Genomic DNA, 22,157 nt, shown 5'->3' on the forward strand with positions numbered 1-22,157 from the left:
TGGCTGGAGATGTCCCTGCTCCTTGCAGGGGGGTTGGGCTGGTGGGCTTTAAAGGTCCCTTCCCACCCAAACCATTCTGTGATGTTATGATTTCTCATCTCCCTGGTTTTTCACTATATAAGTGCATTGCTCATCAAATTTGATGATTTTTCAGGGAAAGGTGTTTTCAGTGTAGGGTGCTTCAGAGAGGCAGAGGAGGGGCTCCGCTCTGTAGAGCGCGGAGGTAAACCCCGTTTACCCACTGAAGAGGTGGGCGCTGGCCGCCCTCCGCGGCGCGGGGCTCGAACCGGCGAACTCCAGCACTGCGGAGCCGCGGCCCTCGCTCTCGCGCCACGGCGGCAGCATGGCGCCGCCCCGCTGCCGTGAGTGGACCGGGCCGCTAGGGGGCGCCGTGTCCGCCGGCGCGGCCCCGTGACCCATCGGCGCGGCCCGGCCGCTTCCCATTGCGCCGCCTCCCAGCTCCGGCCGGGCCCAGCCCAGCCCGGCCCCGCCGAGCCGCTCCGCCGCGGCGGCCCCGCCGGCCGTGATGTGGCTGGGGCCCGAGGAGGTGCTGCTGGCCGGCGCGCTGTGGGTCACGGAGCGGGCCAACCCCTTCTTCTTGCTCCAGCGCCGGCGGGGACACGGCAAAGGGGGCGGCCTCACCGGTGAGGCGCGGAGGGGCTGAGGGGGAGGCTCCGGCTCCGGCCCTGCCGCTTCGGGGCCGGGGCAGCGGGGGTGGCGGCTCCTGTCTCGCTGCCGTGTCCCCGCAGGGCCTTGGGCCGGGCGGGGGCTGAGGGGCCGCCCGGCGCGGGTCCCGTCAGGGCGGGGCGGGAGGTGCCCGCCGCGGTTCGGCGGCGGCTGCGGGGCTGAGCTGAGGGGGGCCGGGGGGTGCGGGCCCCGCGGGCCGGGGGGAGCCCGTTCCGCCTTTCCCCTCGCTGTGAGCAAGCCCCGCGGAGCCCCCGCCGCTGGGAGCCCTCGGTGTTTGCGGTCGGGCCTCCCCAGCGGTGCTGGTGCCCGGGGAGGACAAATAGCTGCGATACCCAAATAACGGGGGGGCTGGGATCATCCTCTTCCCGTGTCAAAAATGGCTTCTTTGTCACACTCGTGTGGCCTTGAGTTATTGAGGTGTTTTCTTTGGGTTTTTTTAAATTATTTTTTTTTCGGTGTGGTTTTTCAAGATTTAGAGGATGGAAGGAAGACATAGTTTTTAATTAATATCTGTCTGAAAATGGTGCTGTGCTTGGGCCGGGGGTGAAGTTGTGTGGGTGCCGCCCAGTGAAAATCCCCCCTGCGTGTGTCTGCCTGGTAGCCGTGTTTGGTGGCAGAAACTGTTAGAACAGCATAACTGAGGCCCAGGCACAATGCTAACAACAACAAAAAAAATCAACTTTAAAAAAATCACTTTTAAAACGCCCTGTTTATGTCCAAAACCCTTACACAGTTCTGTGAATAATAAAAATGTGCTTTTTATGTTTATGAATTATGCAGAACCGGTTTCATGTGTTAGCCCTGTTAACCAAATACACTAATGACAGAAATGACGCAGCTGCTAAACATCCTTAGCACATTTCATCTTTTCACAATATTTAAAATTATTTTGAATTACTCTGTTTTATGTAACATAACTTACTTGTCTAATTTTACGTGTAGGCATATAATTATATTCTGAAATTTCCCAGGTTTTTACAAGAAGAAATTACACCTGGTGCTATTCTGGAAACATCTGATCTGTTCTTAAATAAAGCTTTGAGCCAGTTTACTTGTTGAGCTAGTTTAGCTCAGTGAGAGAGTCTTCTTCAGAGCTGCTACATGTTAAAAGCGACGTGTCCTCCTTAAGGAGCTGTACCACTGCAAGCTGGCATTTTTGAGTTAGAATGTAGATATTCAGCCAAGCTGGAAAGGTGTTTATGTTGCTGTCATACTCAGGTTCTTAAATGTGTCTTGTTACCAGTCCGTACGTCAGTATGTGACACATGCAGTGCTGTTACAGGAGGTATTCAGAATGACTTTTTAATCCGTATTCTGCCTAAAACTCTACACGAGAAACCTGGAGCCAAAACTGAGATCCTGCTGTGCTGGATACATACTGTTTCTTCTAAGGATTACCAGATGAGCTTGCTATGGGTGGCACTTCTCTTGAAGCATGATCACTGATAGATTCCTGATATACTGACATACTGATATACACTGATATACTTGGTTTTGGATAGCCAAGAGAGAGGAAGGGGAGGAAGTAGCATGTTTCCTGATAATTAATGAGATGTGGATGAGGACAGTTTACTCAGACTTACCCAAAACATAGGGATGAGAGCAGGGAATTGAGCCTGGGCCTCCCAAATAACGATCCAGAGGAGGAGCTGCAGTGCTCCCTCTCCAAGCTCTTGTGCTAGAAAACTTCTAATCATGACGATGTTGCAGAATTCATTTGTATTAAATATGCTCATGGTACATTAGCTAGACTAACAAAGCAAAGTATCATCTTAGATATTTGATTTACCGAGAGTAAATAGATTTAATTGAAATAAGTGGATATGCTTTACAAAGTCTGGTGGCTGTTAGTATTTATTCTGGAAGTACCTGCTTTTTTATTTAACATCATATAAAAATATTTTAACTTCTGTGTTAGCAAATTTTGATTGTCGGCCTTGTTTAATCAAAGTACTTCTAGAAACATCACTGAAACCCGTGAGTACCAGTTTTTCTGGAGCTATTTGATTCCATTTTGGATGAGATCTCTTACCTAGTGTTTGCATAGCTGATGCTGAAAGACACAGTCTTGACAGCTCTTCTGTGTTTGTTTAGTCAGCTTAAAAATCACTATTAGCAACAGAAACCCCACAGAGAAAAATATAGTTCGCTTTTATTAGAAAACTCTCCTGGGAAGGCAGAGGATTATAATGAGGTTTAGTAGATATGTAATTGCCGTCTAAACTTCACCTGTTAACAGCGGCTGTCGTTGGTTTATAGGTAGTTTGCTTGCAGTGACGGGCTGTGTGTCTGTTTTTTCTTGACCAAGTGCCGTTGCTCTTCCATCACAGCCTACATGATACAAACATTGTAATTTTTGTGCAGCGTTGATCCTGTATATTTACTTGACGCAATTCTTCATTTTGGTGTTACATTGTTTTAATTTCTCTCTCTTTGCCTCCTAGGTCTTCTTGTGGGAACACTAGACGTGGTTTTGGATTCCAGTGCCAGAGTTGCCCCATACCGTATTCTGCACCAAACTCAGGACTCTCAAGTGTATTGGGCAGTGGCGTGCGGTGTGTATTGATATGACTCTTGTCGGAGGCTGGCTTTCTGTAATTCTGTTGTCCTTTTGGTTCAGATGATTAGTAATCCCACACAGGAGTAGTCTTTGACTGCTCAGGAAAATTTGTAGAGCTTCTGGTGGGGTAGTAGAAGAAATGCCAGAAATTCTTAGTGTTGTTTAAACTATAGTTTAGGAACTTAAGGCTCTGTAAAAGCTTCTGTTTCTGCAGACGTTACAAAGTTTCTTTCTCCCATGATCGGTTTCTGTTTGCAAGGTGATAGTGAGGTGAACAAAACTGTGATGATGGGATTGCTGTGGGATGATGAGTGTTGTGCCAAAACCTGCTTACTGGGAACGTGGTACAAGATGGGAATGTGTAAGGTCATTCAAGATGCCAGACACTCTTTGAGGATTCTCTTTCCTATCTTGATCCAGTGTATTTTTTTCTACTATTTCTGCCTTGTCATAGATGTATAGATAGACTATCTCTGTAGAATGTATTATCATTATATTTTTTTGAAACATCAAGAATCTTTGGCTTCTTTTATTTGAGAAGTGTAACTGCTGTAGGAGAATATCATGGTACAACCTCCTAATATCTGCTGGTGAACTTTGATTAAGACTTCAGGTCCTACTGAAGAGAAAATATCTTCAGATGTATTGGTTGGACTGACTTGGTTTATAATAAGAATCTTCACTTCTCACTTTGTGGTTAAGATTTGCAGTTTGAGCATGAAGTAATCCTTTGCTAAAATCACCGATGTTGATGTCATGTTTTCCCTGTCCCCATCTTCTCCCCAGGCAACCAACACAGTATTCTCCCTCGCAGAGCTACTTAAGTTCTGCAGAAGAATGATTCAGGAATTGCTATGTTTCACAGAAACTCAGTTTCCCTTTTGAGGAAGGTGGAGGCAGAGAGGAAGAAAGACAGAAATCAAAATGGCAGGGCATAAACTGCCTAGAAAAAAAGCAGGATATTTAGTGGCCACATACGGTGCAAATCTGAAATTTTATAGTATATTGAAACTCAAGGAACGTGTTATTTTTGTACAATTTCAGGTGTGTTTAGTTGATATCCTGTATATCTCAGTTACTTTTCAGTAATGCAGCATGGTAGAGCGAGATGGGCTATTTAACAACCTAATAGAGCGTGGTAAATTATACTGGAGTAAATATATTGTCTTCATCTAAAGTAATTTTTTTAATCATGTCTGGTTCTCATTTTACTGTCAAAGTAAGAGTACTGGCATTCACCTAAAGTTATAAAACGTATGTGGCTCTCTAGTTGAAAAATGCATGTCTTTTATATACAATTTATCATGTGTAAATACCCGTGGGCAGCGTTCTGGTCATGCATGCAGCTTCGGCCTTTCAGCACTTTGTTCTTACAACTGTCTTTGTAGGAACTGCAGAATTTTACTCCTTCATATATGTCGCTCTGATCTTCTTAGAAAGACAACAATTATTGATGCCTGGCTTATTTTAGCAATTTGCAGCTCATGAAACTTTATTCCTCTGGCAAAGATAAACTTATAAATGTCATTTAACCACCACAGCATTTAAACATATTTCTTTTTGTCTACATTTAAGAAGGATTTTTATCTTGTTAAAAAAAAAGTAATTGCTTTTTTTAATTTCTTCTGCATTTTTTCTGACTACAATAGATTATAGTGATAGCCATTGATAGAGAGGAAGAAATCTTTTAGTAAAAACAAGTCTTTCAAATAACGGCAACTAAATAAGGCAACTTTCTGTATAGAACTGTACTCGTTGTCTGCAACATAAGAATGCTTTTTGTGTGGGGAAAAATCTGTGTTTGATGTGCACTGGCGAATAGGGTGACCTCTTGGTAGTGTGCTGATTATCCCCGGTGGCAGTGGAGACTTCATTAGAAACATAATGTTGGTGTACATAAAATATCCTTCACGTGTGTACAGTTGGTGCATTTGATATGTCCTGATCACTGGTAATTATTAGTTTCCTGCTGTGAACTTGCAGGAAAAAATAACTTGTTTTTATTTATTTTTTCTTTGCTCTTCCCATCATCTTTCACCCCTCCAATTAGGATCATCTCGTAAAGAGATCACAAAGCATTGGGAATGGCTGGAGAATAACTTACTGCAGACACTTTCCATCTTTGATAATGAAGAAGATATCACCACCTTTGTCAAGGGCAAGATACATGTAAGCAACATGTTTCCTTGAAGGACTTCCAGATCCTGAGAAGGAATGGGGAGGTGGTTTTAAGAATTTTTTAATCTTGGGAGGGAGGGAGCAAGAGCTCCATTGCAAAACTTCTCTCTACTTGCTTTTCAGACTTACATACATCATGAAATGCATACAGTATTATCAGCATCACGTTACAGTCGTAACACTGGACAAATGTATTTTGGGAGAAAAGTTTATGAGCAGTAGATCTCAAGGAGCAGCCTGCTTTGGATGCTCCTACTAAGTAAAATATAATGCCTCTTTAAAATCCTTGCAGATTATACTTTTGATGCAGAGAGAATGTTAAATGAGGCTTCATCTAGCAACAAATATGGGAGAGAGAATTCTAGTTTGCAAGCAAGGTACTTGCCCTGCCACAATGGTCTAGAAGCCATCTCATCAGGGCTGTAAAGGAACTGCACCCCGACTTCCACAGACTTCTGAGTCAGACAGGTGTCTGCTTGTTGTGCAGATTTCAGATTCCCAGCTCACAAATTCTCCAGAGTAGAAACTTACAAATACTTTTTTTTTTTAATTGAACAGCCGCAATTTGAGTCTTTTCCAGCACTCCTGTCAGTTTCTTTATATGTTCTCTGTGTGTGTCTGAGAGAGATTGTCGTCATTTGTTTTTCCTTCTGGCCAGTCAAGATCTGACAGACTGCAGAGTTCTGCCCTTCCTAGCAGATGATCTTTCTTTTGAAGAAGCATATATGCAAGAGAAGGTGGACTTCTGTTCTCCTGCAGTGTTCAGGGTGTTACCAGGCCAGCCGTGAGAAACTCAGTCAAACATTAAACATGAATGCTTGCTGCATGTGTTCAGGAATAGATCCTAGATCATAGGCTCCCAGACTCTGACTGCTCTTTCTACATGTCTTTACTATTTCTTTAACGTGACAGGAGAAATGATAACTGCTGTGTCATGTTTCTGTCTTCTGGATTGCTGCTGTGACCTTTTGCTGTATATTCCCTTCCATTTCTTATCTCTCTCCTCCCATGTCCTTTCAGGGAATTATTGCTGAAGAAAACAAGAATGAGCAGCCCCAGAGTGAAGAGGATCCAGGTAAATTCAAAGAGGCTGAGCTGAAGATGCGGAAACAGTTTGGGATGCCAGAGGTGGAGAAGTTGGTCAATTACTATTCCTGCAGCTATTGGAAGGGGCGTGTGCCCAGGCAGGGTTGGCTGTACCTCACCGTCAATCACCTCTGTTTCTACTCCTTCCTGCTGGGCAAAGAGGGTGAGTTATAAGCCTGCTAGTTGATTTCTGCCATTTCCCGTGATCTTTTTGGTGCAATTGATCTTTTGTGTGAACAGTTTTTTTTCCTTTTAGGAATCCTTTGAGCTCTCGCTCAGCATGTGAGTCCTTGCTCAGTCCTTATAGGCACTTTAGTGACGTTTAGACTGAATGCCCGAGTAATTTTTCAAAATGTTTTTCAAGTTGTACAAGTACACCTGATGTTTTACTTCAACTGGATTAGAGAACCAAGCAATATTTTTACCTTGGTGAACCACTGTCAGGACCCAGTATTTACAAAGCTTGAACTCTTGAGTCCAAAGCTAATTTGCTGGAAGGAATGAAAACTTGAGTAATTGTAGTTGAAAGCATTTACTGGATGTGAGATAGTCCTTTTGGAATTATGTTATTTCTACTCTAGTTAATCTCAAATGTTATTTCCAAGTATTTTTTGAGAACCCAGTAAAAGTATGAAGAAAAGAATTGTCCATGTGTAAGAAGGGAAAAATGCTGCTACATTGAGAACTTACTTGCTGCTTGAGTTTAATTTCTGTTTGTTTGTTGTTTTGCCTCAAATTGTAATAGTTTTTTAAACTTTTTTTCCCAGTGACACTGGTGATCCAATGGGTGGATGTAACCCAGCTAGAAAAAAATGCGACACTGCTGTTCCCTGAGTGCATTAAAGTAAGCACAAGGGACAGTGAACTTTATTTTTCCATGTTTCTCAACATCAACGAGACATTCAAGCTAATGGAGCAGTTGGCTAACATTGCCATGCGGCAGCTACTGGATAATGAGAGCTTCCTACAGGACAAGTCCCTCCCGAAGCCCAGGAAGCCTCTTAAGAACATCTCTGCTTTAAAAAGGTATATGTTTCCAGCAGTGAGAAGAGAAGACAGATAGCAAGGGATTGTAATAATAAATCTGCATTACTGTGTAGCTCCCAGGTGCCACTAGGATTTTCTCACTCTTGGGGCTGCATCACTTATTTCAGTCATTATTCTTCTGCCTGTTCTGGTTTTTTTTTATCCCAAATTGGTACTGAATTCACACACACCCTCATGTCTTTCTCATGCATGGCTAGGCACTGTCAGAACTAATTTTCAACTAGAAACTGTTGAAAATCCTGTTTACAAAAAAGATGTGGAAGAAGAAAAATCACATCAGCCCCTTTTTTCTGAAATTGAAGATTTATAAAAAGTAATATACATTCGTATTGTAATAAATCCTTCTGCTGCTGACTGTTCTCTGCAGTTTCAGAATCTGATGTAACATTTAAGTTTCCCAGATGCACTTGCATATTTTATCTTGTATTGCAGGATATACCTTGTCAGTGAAGCATGTCTGAAGGCTGAAAGAGGAGTCAGATAAGGGGTGGCATCTCAGTTAGAGAAATGAATACTAAGAATACACAGCACAGTCTGAAGGTTGTGATTGGAATGAACACTTAAAATTAGTGTTTGAGTGGGTTTTTCAAGTGAGAAAAAACCTCTGGGGACTACTCTTTACTTTTCTCCAGAGACCTGGATGCTCGAGCCAAAAATGAGTGCTACCGTGCCACTTTCCGGTTGCCCAAGGATGAATGCCTGGATGGACATACAGACTGTACCTTGTGGACACCATTTAACAAGATGCATATTCCTGGCCAGATGTTTGTTTCCAACAATTACATCTGTTTTGCCAGCAAGGCAGGGGAGGCCTGTCATCTCATCATTCCTCTCAGAGAGGTGGGGATTTCTGAGCTGTATATTAAGACTGCAGGCCTTTCTTGTCTTTTGTGTGCTTCTAGCTTTTGTGCAGTGCTTTATAGATAATGGAGAATCTGCTAGATCTAAATGGCCCTTGTCTTTGTCTTCTAGGTGACAATAGTTGAGAAAGCAGATAGTTCCAGTGTCTTGCCCAGCCCTCTTTCCATCAGCACTAAAAGTAAAATGACCTTCTTCTTTGCCAATCTGAAAGACCGAGATTTCTTGGTACAGAGAATCTCTGACTTCTTGCAGAGAACGCCATCCAAGAAGCCATGTGGCAGTGACAGAGAATGGAAGTGGAATTTGGCTGATCCTGGTTGTGAGGTACTAAAGAAATAGTTGGGAGGAGCATTTGTCAACTTTCTAGAGAAATGCTCCTTACAGTGAGTTAACAGTGCTTGTTACCAGCAAATGATGTCTCTTTGTTAGACAATTAGCAGAGGAGGGAGGCTGCCTGAGCTCAGACGCTTTCCATTCTGTTGTTCAGGAGGTTCCAGAGTTGCCTTCCAGCAGCCCGCTTGCAGTTAGCCCCACGTCTGCTCTCGGCAATCGACCTGTCAACTTCTGTGCTGGGGAAGTGCCAACAGCCTCTCAGGGGCTGCTCAAACTCTTCAGAAGAAATTCCGAGGAGCTATTGGGACCCAAAGGGGTAAATAATATTTTAACTTAAAACAATTAACTCAAAATAGTTTGCAGCAGGTTGCAAATTGCCTGTCCTGCTCTGAGACTCTGAACATGTGTTTTATCACTTGTCAGTTCTGCAGTACCATTGCTGTGTCTGTCACAGTGATAGTGCTGCATAGATGTAACCTGACCGTCAGTACTGAGGTACCTGAGATACTTGAGTAGAAGCTGAGAAATTAGTGTTACCGTGCCTCTGGGGTATAAATTCATGTCTGTGAAGAACTGCTTTTCTTCAAATCAAGAAAGCGGAGGACTAGTATCTCTGCTTGCTAGTGAATCAATCATCCTAGACCATAGTTCTCCTTGCATTTATGAAGAGGTTTGCAAGGTGTAACGCCATTGCATAGCCCATGTTACCGTTGTAAAGTCTTGACTTTAAGCAAGATCAAAACTGATTCAGAACAGTTTAGATTAGCATATACCCTTTTATTTAGCAGGAAGAAGAAAGGCTTTAAATGTCACAATGCATTTCTCTTGTGAAGTATAGGCCTGAGTATACCTAGAAATCACCTGTCCTACAAACATAAAAATGCATTAATCTCCTAAAATGGCCATATTTGTTCCTGTGAAGGCAAAGGAGAAGATGAAGGAAGAGTCTTGGAACATTCATTTCTTTGAATATGGGCGAGGAATGTGTATGTATCGCACTGCCAAGACCAGGGAGCTGGTGCAAAAAGGAATCCCAGAGAATCTTCGTGGAGAGCTGTGGCTCCTCTTCTCAGGTAGGAGGTTGTGCTGCATACTTGGACAGCTAGCAGGAATAAGCTTTCTGCACATCTCAAAGGAAAAGGTATAAATCTTAGCTAATTTCAGAAGAAATTAATCATGTTAACTCCATCTGAGTGATACTTCATAGTGTGCTTGCCAAAAATGCAGTGAGTGTGTTCCTGAGATGACTGACTTTATGAGCATAGTAGTTCCTTGGCCTCCTTTGTCTGCATTTCAGTGGTGGGACCTAGACTCTGGTATGGTGATTTAACAATGAGTTGTTACTGTACTTTCATATCTATTTGTAGTTGCTGAGTTCAGGTAGTGCTTCCTGGCTGCCTCCTCTCTGAAACTGTAGGCATAAAATCTGTATTCTAAAGCTGAGAGGTGAAGCAGTATTTGTTTGTCGTTACAGGGGCTTGGAATGAGATGGTGACTCATCCTGGTTACTATGCAGATCTTGTGGAAAAGTCAATGGGAAAGTACAATCTTGCTACAGAGGAAATTGAAAGAGATCTGCACCGCTCTATGCCAGAACATCCTGCCTTCCAGAATGAGTTGGGAATTGCTGCCCTCCGGAGAGTCTTAACAGCTTATGCATTCAGAAATCCAACAATTGGGTACTGTCAGGTAAGATGGCAGTCAGACTTGTTAGCCCTAGATGGTGACCATGATCAACTTGGCGTTTTTCTGCAGTTTTGTGTTCAGTTTCAGACTTTCCTTCATGCTGTCGACATGTTGAGAGTAGGAAAGAAGATAGCCTTTGCACATTTCTGTTAGGTGTAAAGACAGTCTTTTACTAGTTTTCCAACTAGAGCTTTCCCTAGTTGCACAAAACTACCTTATGGTTTCATTAAAAAGAGCAATTAAATTGAATACGTGAGGATGCAATATTAGAGGTTCTCATTACATTGTTCTGTTACGACCTAATTGTTACAAGCTTTTTATTAAAACTTGGAAAATTATACTTAGTCACATTGATTACTGAAAGTGCTTGACAAAAACTGGTTGTATTATTTGCTGCCTCACAAACAGAGGAATTGAAACAGGAAGGTAAATTGGCTCAAGGTCATCCGTTTACTCAGATACCAGTAAAAGCTGGAAATAGATGTGACTCTTAGTGACAGTTTTGCTGTATTCATGCTTTTTAAGTTTAGCTGGTCTGTAAGGACAGAGCTTTCATTAACATCTTCCTGTTTCTCTCCTATATCTGCATATTTAACTCTGCTGGCTGGTAGGCCATGAACATCGTTACGTCAGTACTGTTGCTATACTGCAATGAGGAAGAGGCTTTCTGGCTCTTGGTGGCTTTATGTGAGCGGATGTTGCCAGATTACTACAACACAAGAGTAGTGGGTGAGTCTTTGTCAAATTCACGCTGGAGCCTGGATTTTCAGCTGCAGTTGCACCAGCATCTCTCAGGAACATTTTGTTGTTCAGAATTAATTAAATGTGGTACTTTTTAAAGATGATGAAGCACAACCCTGTTCCCTTTGAAGTTGCAGGTGTGTGATGGAGACATAGGAGGAGACACTACAGGCTGCCAAAGTAGTAGTACTACCTTGTAGTAACAAGGAAGATGAAGTCACTAAAAATTGGTAGCAGGAGGGACCATTAGCAGTAAGGAGGCATGTCTAGAAGAAAATTATTGGGTTATTTTTTTACCCATCTGAATGATGTATTAAATCTTTGGAATAGGCTCCCAGGAAAGGTTAGTAAAAATACTGCTTCATGGGCTATTAAAGTTGCTCTTTTTTATATAAAATAGTATAGTTTGATGTAAATACCATAAGATCCTCCACCACTCCTTTCAGGAAAAATGCATAGATCAACGAGAGATTCTGTTTCTGCATGCTCTGCAATGTAGGAATAGCCTCTATCTAAATATGTTGGGTTTATTTGGAACAGGGAAAAAAAAATCTAAATAAATGTGTTAATTTTAGTTCTGATGCTAAGAGGCTTATATGAAATTAAAGTGAACTTACACTATTTTGTTTAATAATTGATTAGCTTGGCTAATACCATGATACCACCAGGGGATAGCACCAATTTGAGTTCTACCATTGTTTTTGTTTGTCTTTCCAGGTGCATTGGTGGACCAAGGCATCTTTGAAGAACTTACACGAGAGTATCTTCCACAGCTGTCAGAAAAGATGCAGGACCTGGGAGTGATTTCCACCATATCCCTTTCCTGGTTTCTCACTCTCTTTCTCAGTGTCATGCCCTTTGAGAGTGCCGTGGTCATTGTCGACTGTTTCTTCTATGAGGGAATCAAGTTTATCTTGCAGGTGTCGTTGGCCATACTTGATGCCAACATGGAGAAATTGTTACAGTGCTGTGATGAAGGTGAAGCCATGACTATTCTGGGCAGGTACCATTCATTGTTCTTATTTATAACTGAATAGTAATATTACCCTTTTAGTCATCATCTCTTCCTACCTAATTCCACTACATAGCAGGTCACAGATAACACTCTGGGATGAAACTTGAGCTCTGCAGAGGTTCGCTATTACATTCTGCAACAGCTGAAATTAATTTTTGGCTCAAGTATAGAGCAATCACATCTTTTTGGAATTGTTTGCTTTGCAGCATAATACATTCCTGCTTCTCAATTTGAATTTGAACTCCAAAGGGCTGTTTGTCCAAAATTCACAGAAGAATTCTGATCTACTATTAAGAACAGATCCAGGCAGGAATCGCATTCTAGAAACATAGAACTTTAGCAAGCAGATATCTCCCAAGTCTAGTAAATGTAGGATTTTCTTGTTTGAAATGTGAATCTCTTCTATCTGCAGCAAGATCTTCAGCTTACTCCTAGAAGCCCACTTAAAAAAAAAGTAGATACTGCAAAAATAGAGTGAAAAACAACTTTGTCAGATACGTTGAGGTTAGCTGGGAAAAATTCAATTTTCCTACATATTTAGATTGATGATACAAATAAATTGGGAACAATGCATTTCAGGTATTACTTCTTTTTCTGGACGCTAATCCTGGAGTCTTGCATCTGTTGTGGTTTTCCCCCACAGATACTTGGACAACGTAGTTAACAGGCAGAGCGTCTCTCCCCCTATTCCCCACTTGCATGCCTTATTGACGAGTGGAGATGACCCACCACTTGAAATCGACATCTTTGAACTCATCAAAACATCCTATGAGGTAAGGTTCTGGCTTAGTTTCTGCAGCCAGAATTTGTACAGTGTTCATAGTTTGAGGTGCTCAAGGAATGCAGGCCCAAGCCATTAATCCTTGTTTGGTATGAGTAGAGCCTCACACTGTTGGTTATTCTGGATTACAAAGAGTCTCCCCAGCACCCGTGGAGACTAAAACAAAGACTTCAAGTAAGAAAAAATTACAGACTAGAGATTTCTTCCTGCTTTGCCAAAAAAGTCTCTGTTCTGACTTGTATGTGAGGATTGTCAGTGCTGGGGAGTTGCAGAGGGAAATTCGGAGTAAAAACTCTGAGGTATACAGCAGAAACATGGAAGTATCCCAGGTCATGTGCACAGGAATCCTATTCTGGGATCCCCATTATAGCAATGGGAAGGTGACCCAAGAATGGTGCCCAGTGCTGTTGAAATAACTCTGCACTGGTGGAGATGTATCTCATTCTGTTCTTCATACTGTCCCCTTCCAACTGCTTACAGTCAGGCAGCTATCATTTAGCTAGATACTTTGTTTGTTTCTTCAAATCTACCATCTCTGTTTGTTCTATGCTTTTTTAAAAGATGTCACCAAATTCATTGTACTTGTCTGACCTAGTCAGTAGAAAAGCCCGTTAACTTTGGCGTTTCTAGCTGAATCTCTTACGGGTCCCAGACAAAACCAAGACTGTGAGGAATGACAGCCCGTCTATTCTCTTATCTCTGCCATAGTACAGGATCTGTATTTCTTGTCAGTCCTGACAGATGCTTTCTCAGCTGTTCTTTAGAAACCTGTGATGTTGGATTTCTCCTGAATTCTGAATTACTTCCCTGATAGGACAGGGCTGAATAGGGAATAGAGCTCAAGTCTTCTCTCATGTTCTTGCTGCTGGTAAAAGGCAGCAAGGGGTTTTAGATAATCTCTGAGGGGCAGTATACTTGTTAAAGAACATATAATTGATCAGGCATTGTTCTTTCTTTAGGAGGTGATGTTGACCTGGTCTGCTTCCTTTCTTGTAGAAATTTAGCAATCTGAAGGCAGATGACATTGAACAAATGCGTTTTAAACAAAGGCTGAAAGTGATCCAGTCTCTGGAGGATACAGCCAAGAAGAGTGTGGTATGTGAATCCTAGATTGAATGAGCTACCAAATGGCATATTAATGGGACATGTTTTGCTGTAAGCATCTAGAAAGTTTGCCCTGTAGCAGATCCAATTTTAAGCAACTTAAAGAATTGCAGTTAATATGAAGAATCTGATTTACTGGCTGGAATAATGGATATTCAGTTTTCTTCTTCACATGATTCTAGTTAATCTAATAAAATGGATTGAAGTGCTAGGGTATGATCGAATTAGATATTTGGCATGGAGGGAGATAAAACCAGTTGTAGGGTAGTAGTCTCCACTGCCTAGTGCTATCTGTTTCACTGCTTACCTGGAATCTTTGAGAAAAGCTAGCTAGCAGATAATTATTTTCCTGCCATTTAGAGAGTATGCTGGCACGTTAGGGAATGTTACAGAAGGGTTCATGGCCAAAGGGGAGTATCCCCATCTACAGCAATTATCTCCCATGGCCTAGGTGGAGAACCTCACCCACAAGTTTTTCACTGTTATTTTTCAGTGCATCCAAGTCAAACATCTGAAGATAAAAACAAGAGGGAAGGGCAATACAGTCTGCAGAAGCAGGTCTGCACAAACAGGAAATAAGCACGATATTTTTTTCTAGCTGCTCAAAATGTCAGCAATTCTGCTTGAGCAGGAACTGTATTCTTGACCTGTAATCCATAGCAATGGGAGGTCTTGGAATGGTTATATTTTCCCTTCCATCCTGTGTCGTATCTCCTTGCACTTGTTCTCTTTTATAATACACAGATTTTTCAGTGAATTGTGTTTAATTTTTCTATTTTTGAAATAAATTGTTTGCTCTATTTTCTCCCTAACTATAGGTCCGAGCTGTGTCTAGTGACATTGGTTTCTCTATTGAAGAACTAGAAGAGCTGTATGTAGTGTTTAAGGTAAGAAGCTAGAGTGAGCAAGAATGTGTTCTGATGCAGAACAAATATCAAAATAAGTTGCAAGGGAAGCAATGACTTTGCTTTGATTCTTAGTCCAACCTATCAGAAACAGATACTACATTCTGTTATAGATGGCGCCAGTGAGACTGGCCCTACTGCTATCCAGCTGATTTTTTTTTCCCCAAAGATCACCAAAACATATCTGCAGTATTTGAATTATACTTATTCAGAAGGAGATCATAGAGTCAATGGAAAGGAACATCACATAGCACTTAGAACAGGGAGCTAGGATTGACTGTACTCAATTTTTATTCTCAAGTTTGCTATTGACTTGCTCTGTAATTGTGACAAAATTACTGAAGTGCTTTGCCTCTATTTGTCAATGTATGTATTTTTAAGAGAGTGATATTACCCAACTGCATTTACCCAAGTCACTGCAAACTCAGTTGCACTGTGCTGTAGACTCAGAAAAGAGAGGCTTAGTTCTAAAACCTGCATGTTCCCTTTGCAGTAAAGCCTGAGTGTCATCTTGTTCAAACCTGAAATCGTGGTTTTCTTATTTTTCACTTAAAATTGTTTTTTGTGCTTCTCATGAAATCCCTGTCTCTTCCTTCATTTCATATCATTTTGTAGAGAAGTAATACTATGAATAATGGGGGAGATAAAGTGTGTCATGAAATGTCTCTCCTCTGCTTAGTCAATGTTATTCTTTAGCTGTAACAAAGTCTCCTTTCCTCTGGATTGCCATAGTGTGGTATAATCTGACCTATTCACCCTTTCCCTCCAAAGGCAAAGTATCTGATGAGCTGTTACTGGGGAAATAATCGTGCTGCAGCTGCCCGCCGAGATCAGAGTTTACCCTACCTGGAGCAGTATCGCATAGACATGGAGCAGTTCAAAGAGCTGTTCATCAGTTTGACTCCCTGGTCCTGTGGCGCGCACACGCCTGTGCTAGCAGGGCGTTTGTTCCGGCTTCTGGATGAGAACAGGGATTCTCTCATTAACTTCAAGGAGTTTGTGACAGGGATGAGTAAGTGGTGTTTTTGGAGATGATGAAATATTGCAAAAAAAATTCTTCTGTCCTTTTCCAAGCAGAGAACTGAAAGGGGATAGTGATGTTTGTGCTGTCTTGAGGGGAGGGTGTCAGCCTTACAGGAAGCTTCAGGCAGAACAAGAGATGCCTTTTTGCTGCTAGGCAGTCTCCCATTTTGGGCAACGATAGGTGGCAAACCAACAAGATGCAGCTTTGCTGTGGATTTCTTTATTGCTTCTGCACAGGGCTTTGTGCAGTTGGCGTTTCCTCATTGCATGTGAACTCATTCAGTTTGAGCCTGTAAGCAGAGGGTGATTTTATATCCTAAGTGTTATTTTCCTTAACCATTTTTGTTTTCTTCACAGGTGGGATGTACCATGGTGACCTCACTGAAAAACTCAAAGTTCTTTACAAACTGCATCTGCCTCCTGGTGAGCGATTGCTTTCATATATTGCTACTATTGAGCACGGTCTGTTCTGACATGCCATTGAAGAGGGTTGCCTCATGGATTTGGGTGCTGAAGTGGGTGATACAGTGATACTGCTGTTCAGTTAGCTTAGAGATCTTAACATTTCCTTCTCTGTAAATACAGCTCTAAATCCAGAGGAGACAGAGTCTGCTTTGGAGGCCACAAGTTATTTCACAGAGGACGTTACAACAGAAGGTAATACAACACCGCTGCCTTTACCTCGCAGTTCAGGCAGGAGTTGCAGCACAAATCCACGTGCTATGAATAGTGATTTTTTGCAAGGCATGGTCTCATGGTGGCAGTGTTTTAAGATTGCCAGTGTGTTTGAGTTCACTGTCTTTGTTGCATGATGGGAAAGAAGTTTGGAGCTTAAACTGCTCAGGTGCCCATTTCATGCAGGACACAGCACCCTCTGAAGCACAGTTACAGACTGCTGAGCAGGAGCAGTTTGCTTTTTACCAGCCTGTCTCCCACCACGATTTAGGTTTTTCATGCAAGTCTCATTGTCTCTCTTCTTGTTTTTGTTTCCTTCTCTGTGTGTGTCTGTGTCTGGCCTTTTCTTCTGTTTTATCTGGGATATTGTCCCCTCAACCCCTTTTTCTGCTGCTCAAGTATCTCCTTTTGTCTCAGAGCTGGATTTCTGCCTGCACTGTGAGTCTCAAGGTCAGTCCATGGATTATGTGCATGCATTGAGCATGGCTATAATGCTGATATCATCTGCAGCACCAATGTGCTATTTTAAATACTCTGGAGTTGTTGCTACTGCTCCTCTCTCATGACAGTCCCACTGTGAATAAAGTGCTATAAGTAATAAGATACCTTTCAGTATATTCTACCTATTATGTTTCAACCTTGGTCAAAACAGGTTTTGTCCAGCTTATTTCAGTGGAATTTATCTCACCCTAGAAACTGGCGGGGGGGAAATACGCGCAGAGCAGAGTGTGGGAGGTGCTAGGCTTGCTGGCCTGGGTAGATGATACCTGTGCCTCCTCCACAGTCTTCTAATTTAAAGGAATAAGGATGCATGCCATTGAAGTGTAAAGCTGTTAGTAGACTCTTAAAATACAATTTTATAGATTGTCAAATAGGAGGTCAAAGTATGTCATTTGTGCTAAATGTTTACCAAAATATAATAATGCTAAAAAAAAATCTGAGTAAATACTTGTGCTGTTTGGTGCTAGATGGCTAACAACAGTCTGAGTTGAGCCAAGATTTCCTATAAAGTTTAGTGACAATATAGCGAACCCAAAGTGAAGTTTGTGAAGTTAGACTCTGCAAATTACTCCCAAAGTGTCAGTTCAGTCAGTGAGTAATGGTGAGTGTAGATGTTAGTCACATCTGTGCTCAGTGATGGTTTGGTTTTTTCCATTCATTATCTTGCTTTGGATAACTGAACTTCTTTATCTTTAAGACATCACATTGCTTAGCTGTCTTTCATGTCTGTGTTTCACCCTTCTAGAGTTCTGCCCTCTACCTCAGCTCTTCAGCCCACTTTTTTCAGTGTGGCTTTTTATCCAGTTCATCCCATCAGCCTCTTGCCTCCATCCTGTTCTGTTCACTCCTCCAGACATGATGTGGGAGTGTGAGATCTAACTTCTATTAAATATATTGTATGATTTTAATTTGTATATGAGTTGTCTTATGCTCTTCGTGTGCTGTATTGTTGAAAATCAGCTATTAATAATTCTTTTTATATTCCATAATTTTTTAGAAACTCAAGAAGATAAAGGAAGGAGGGATGAGAACGGTCCAGAAAAAGGTAATTTCATCATAAGTAGACCACATTCCAGTCTTGTGTCTCTCATGTTATGAACTGTCCATTGTCCTTCACTGTATCAAGGAGACCTTTCAAAGTGTCCCTTGTGGACAGAGGTAAAGTGGGATGTGAGCCAGGAAATAAATCTCTCTTATGCCTTTCTGCTCTGGCTCTTTTACATACCAAGACCATAACATTTGTAAATCGTGTGGTAAGTTGTCAGCTCATACAGTTCATTTATGAGAAGTCAAGGTGATGCAGCAGTGTTAAAATCTTTGCTCTACTGAGCTGGATCAGATAAACAAGCAGAAAACAATGCCGCTTTCCTGAACTGTCAATAAAACCTGCTTCCAGCGTGATTTTTGCTGACACAGCATTCACTTTAAGTCTGAAACCACTAATCACCTGACAGTAGTGATCTGGCCTTGCCTTGCAGAGGAGAAGGGTACCAGTCCACAGGACTATAGATACTATCTAAGAATGTGGGCCAAGGAAAAAGAGTCCAAGAAAGAAACCATTAAAGATCTCCCCAAAATGAGCCAGGTAAGAAGTGAATGTGAAGGTTTCCAGTTAGATGACTGGCAGGTTAGTGGGGAATTCTGCAGTACGTGCAGATATTTGTCAGCATACTCAGTCCTTGCCTGTAGATTGCCCTGCTGTTCTGGACTGTTGAGCTTTAAAACCCTGTAATTCCACACGTTTGTGTTGAATTCCTTAGTGGAAACGACAAACTGCTTTGTTTCCACTATTCAAATGTACTTGATTCTCTCTGCCTCCCAGACTAATTTTTCCCTGTAAGAACTGCAATCTATGTTTTCCCTCCAGAGCAGTATGTTTCAAATATGCCATTAGTCACATAAACTTGTTTGTTTGGTTTTTTTTTTTGGTTTTGCATTGCCTCGAGCCACAGCTGTTTGGTGGAGAGCAAAGAATGTGGTTACAGGAAAGAGAGTCTGATGGCTGGTGTGATCTTTCCTGTCTCTAATTTCCTTTATGGGTGCTACTTATACCAGTTTGGAAATGCTTAGAGGCTGACCGCAAAAGAGTAGCAAAAAACTTCAGGTTTTCTCAGATGTGAATATGTCATTACTCTTGATCTATCAGCAAAAAAACCCACCACTATGAAATTGCTAGCTGTGTCCCAATTTAGCTGCTACGGCAGAGAGAGAAGATTTTGCCTCTATTGGACTATTCTGAATTAGTACAATAAGTTGCCACGTACTTGGTGGGGAGGCAAATCAACCAGGAGTCAGTCAAGATGGTGCCTGTTGCATCATCTCAAGGAGCACTGAGGCGACGCTGTTAGTCACAGGCTTTAAGGTAATCCTGGGAGGAGTAGGGAGTTGGACTCGGTGATCCATGTGGGTCCCTTCCAACCTGAGATATTCTGTCATTCTGTGATCTGCCACTGTCAACTTTTTCAGCCTGAAGTATGATTTTTTTTTTGGTCTTTGTCTTTTAAAGGAACAATTCATAGAGTTATGCAAGACCCTTTACAATATGTTCAGTGAGGACCCGGTGGAGCAAGAGCTGTACCATGCAATTGCCACTGTAGCCAGTCTCCTCCTGCGAATTGGGGAGGTTGGAAAAAAATTCTCCAACAGACCCATGAGGAAGTCTGAGGACTGCAAAACAAATACCCAGGATCCTGTGAGTGAAGAGGAGTCACCAACATCTGAACAGAGTAAGAATTCAGCGGTGGAGCAGCAACCCCAAGCTGACCATGAGGACAAAACCTGTGCAGATGCTCAGCCTGAAAAAACACAGCAGGAGAACCAAACTCTAGGAGATGGGTCAGGGGAAGGACAAGGCTCTCCTTTACAGCTGCTATCAGATGACGAAACCAAAGATGATATGTCCATGTCTTCCTACTCCATGGTCAGCACAGGCTCCCTGCAGTGTGAAGACATTGCAGATGACACCGTCCTGGTGGGTTGTGAAGGCAGTAGTTCAGCTGCCAGGTATGGTAGTACCATTGATACTGACTGGTCCATCTCCTTCGAGCAGATCCTCGCTTCCATGCTGACGGAAACGGCCCTTGTAAACTACTTTGAGAAAAAGGTCAACATTCTGCAAAAGATCAAAGATCAGAAGAAGGTAGAGAGGCAGTTCAGTTCATCCAGTGACTATGAACTTGCCTCCGTGTCTGGGTGAACTCAAGAAAGCAGGAGTTGTCTTTCGGAGATAAAACAGGGAGATAATGTGGCAGATGGCAGGATGGTTTGGTATTTTGTGTTTGGGGTATTTTTTTTGTTTAATCAGAGACCAGTAACTACACAATTACTGTAGATTCGAATCGATAAGGGGCTTCTGACAGTGACTGTTTTGTGTAGGTGCTTCTTTGGCTACTCTGGCTGACAGGATTAGATTTACATTCTCCAGAGCCATTAGAACCTAATAGCCCCCGACATACAGAATTCCCACCATAAATTATGCATGTCTGCCTTTCGCTATCTTTTATTTTAATGAAGTTTTATTTCAGACAGTAACTGCTCCTTGCCTGCCCTTGTTTGCTGTAGGTTCCTGGGTAACTTGCACAGCAGATGCAGCCTGGCTTGAAACCACGTTCACCTCTGGCTGCCGATCTGAAAGCTAATGCAGTGTAGTCAGGTGCTGTAGGACCCTGACCTATAAATAGTCCTGTACGTTCTTCAGTGCTGTTCTGTGACTCAGCAGCTGTAATGCAGATGTGCCCCGCTGCTCCCAGCACCCTAAGGTCTGAACACAGACATTTCTCAGATCTGCAGGTTTCTTTCAGATGTGATTTAGCATTTTCATAGTGTATGACCACCTCTTATTCTCCTTCGGCATTCGGGAGTTTTCAAACGAACCTGGTTTTCCAGCATTTGCTTTTCTAATTCTATGAAAGCCATTATTTTTAGTTGGTCTGGGAAGCCACAAGCTCCTTGACTTCAGTGCAGAAGTAACAGTAAATCAATCAATGGGCTCATGACGGTTATCATGGGGATATGTTCCTAAATTAGAAGTCGGTGAATCAGCTTCAGTGTTACAGGGCAGCGGCACACTGGTCTGCTGGACTTTCCCTGTTGGTACAGAAAACATCCATTGTTTCTGCCTGATTTGCTGTTTTTTTCCTAGCTAGTGATGGGTCCGGTTCTTAGGAGGACCCCCAAGAATACTCTGATCAGTCACCCCTCCAAATGCTTGGGGCGGGAAAATGTGCAAGAGTGTTGTGCCACCTGCAGCTGCTCAGTGTGTCCTTCAGGAACGTCTCTTCTACAAAGAGCCTAGCAGTGGATGTGCTCTTAGAAACTGCTACACATCAAAGGGCATTTATACCTAAAGAGGAAGAGTCCAAAGCAGTGTGGCCCTCTGCCATCAGACCATTATGGGAAACCTCAATAGACTAGATCTCTTTCCAGTTAGAGACAAAATAACTGGGAGACTGAGTGATTGCTCTTTTAAATCAATTAAAACCAGAGGAAACTAAGAGTTAGCCTTCTCGTAGTAAGGCATCCGCTCTGAGGAAGCTGAATTAATGCTGTTCCTACAGATAAATTCATCTCAGTACACAGGCATCTGCCCTGCAGGGCTGGAGCGAGAGATGCCGCTGCTCGGTGAGAGCGGACCCTGCACTGAAGGCAAGGTTTGCTACAGCTTTTGGCTGGCGTTTGGGATATACAGGATGGGAAGGACACGTACGGTTGGCTGTTCCCGTTTAACACTACTCGGTGTGCTACTCAGTGTTAATTCCTCCTTGTGACATTCTCTCTGTATTCACAGCTGGTACATATTTCTTATTTCTCTGCCTCCTCTGTCCTGTGTCACTGGAGAGCAGCCATTAGTAAAACTGCTTTTACTAATTATTCAGTAATTTATTGTAATTTTTTAAAAGTACAAATAATACATGTGATTTTACACTGTCTGTCTGTCTTATCTGTTATGTACTCAATAAATGAACCAGAATCCTA

General features: G+C 42.3%; 1 protein-coding gene across 2 annotated transcripts; it reads left to right on the forward strand.

The window, feature by feature from the left end:
* Nucleotides 1-478: 478 nt before the first annotated feature.
* On the forward strand, nt 479-22,157 carry TBC1D9B (TBC1 domain family member 9B). 2 transcript variants are annotated; one of them, XM_086758666.1, is made up of 22 exons: nt 479-644; nt 3,132-3,242; nt 5,298-5,416; nt 6,446-6,674; nt 7,279-7,537; nt 8,191-8,398; nt 8,531-8,743; nt 8,907-9,068; nt 9,675-9,825; nt 10,227-10,441; nt 11,050-11,167; nt 11,897-12,182; nt 12,838-12,967; nt 13,972-14,070; nt 14,898-14,966; nt 15,756-15,996; nt 16,365-16,430; nt 16,593-16,664; nt 17,082-17,132; nt 18,181-18,228; nt 18,662-18,768; nt 19,690-22,157. In XM_086758666.1, exons 1-22 carry the CDS (start codon nt 527-529, stop codon nt 20,377-20,379), a joined length of 3,762 nt encoding a protein of 1,253 aa, XP_086614792.1. In that variant the 5' UTR covers nt 479-526; the 3' UTR covers nt 20,380-22,157. The 2 variants fall into 2 exon arrangements, with proteins under 2 accessions (XP_086614792.1, XP_086614793.1); XM_086758667.1 differs by lacking the exon at nt 17,082-17,132.

This window comes from Chlamydotis macqueenii, chromosome 14 (assembly GCF_036417535.1).
Source record: "Chlamydotis macqueenii isolate bChlMac1 chromosome 14, bChlMac1.mat, whole genome shotgun sequence".
NCBI classification, from domain to species: Eukaryota; Metazoa; Chordata; class Aves; order Otidiformes; family Otididae; genus Chlamydotis; species Chlamydotis macqueenii.

Excerpts from the sequence above, each read along its gene's own strand:
- TBC1D9B (XM_086758666.1), top strand. The coding sequence starts at position 527 with ATGTGGCTGGGGCCCGAGGAGGTGCTGCTGGCCGGCGCGCTGTGGGTC. Across the intron at positions 14,967-15,755 it reads AGCTGTATGTAGTGTTTAAG|GCAAAGTATCTGATGAGCTG; the intron begins GTAAGAAGCTAG and ends TTCCCTCCAAAG. Across the intron at positions 17,133-18,180 it reads CCTGCACTGTGAGTCTCAAG|AAACTCAAGAAGATAAAGGA; the intron begins GTCAGTCCATGG and ends ATAATTTTTTAG.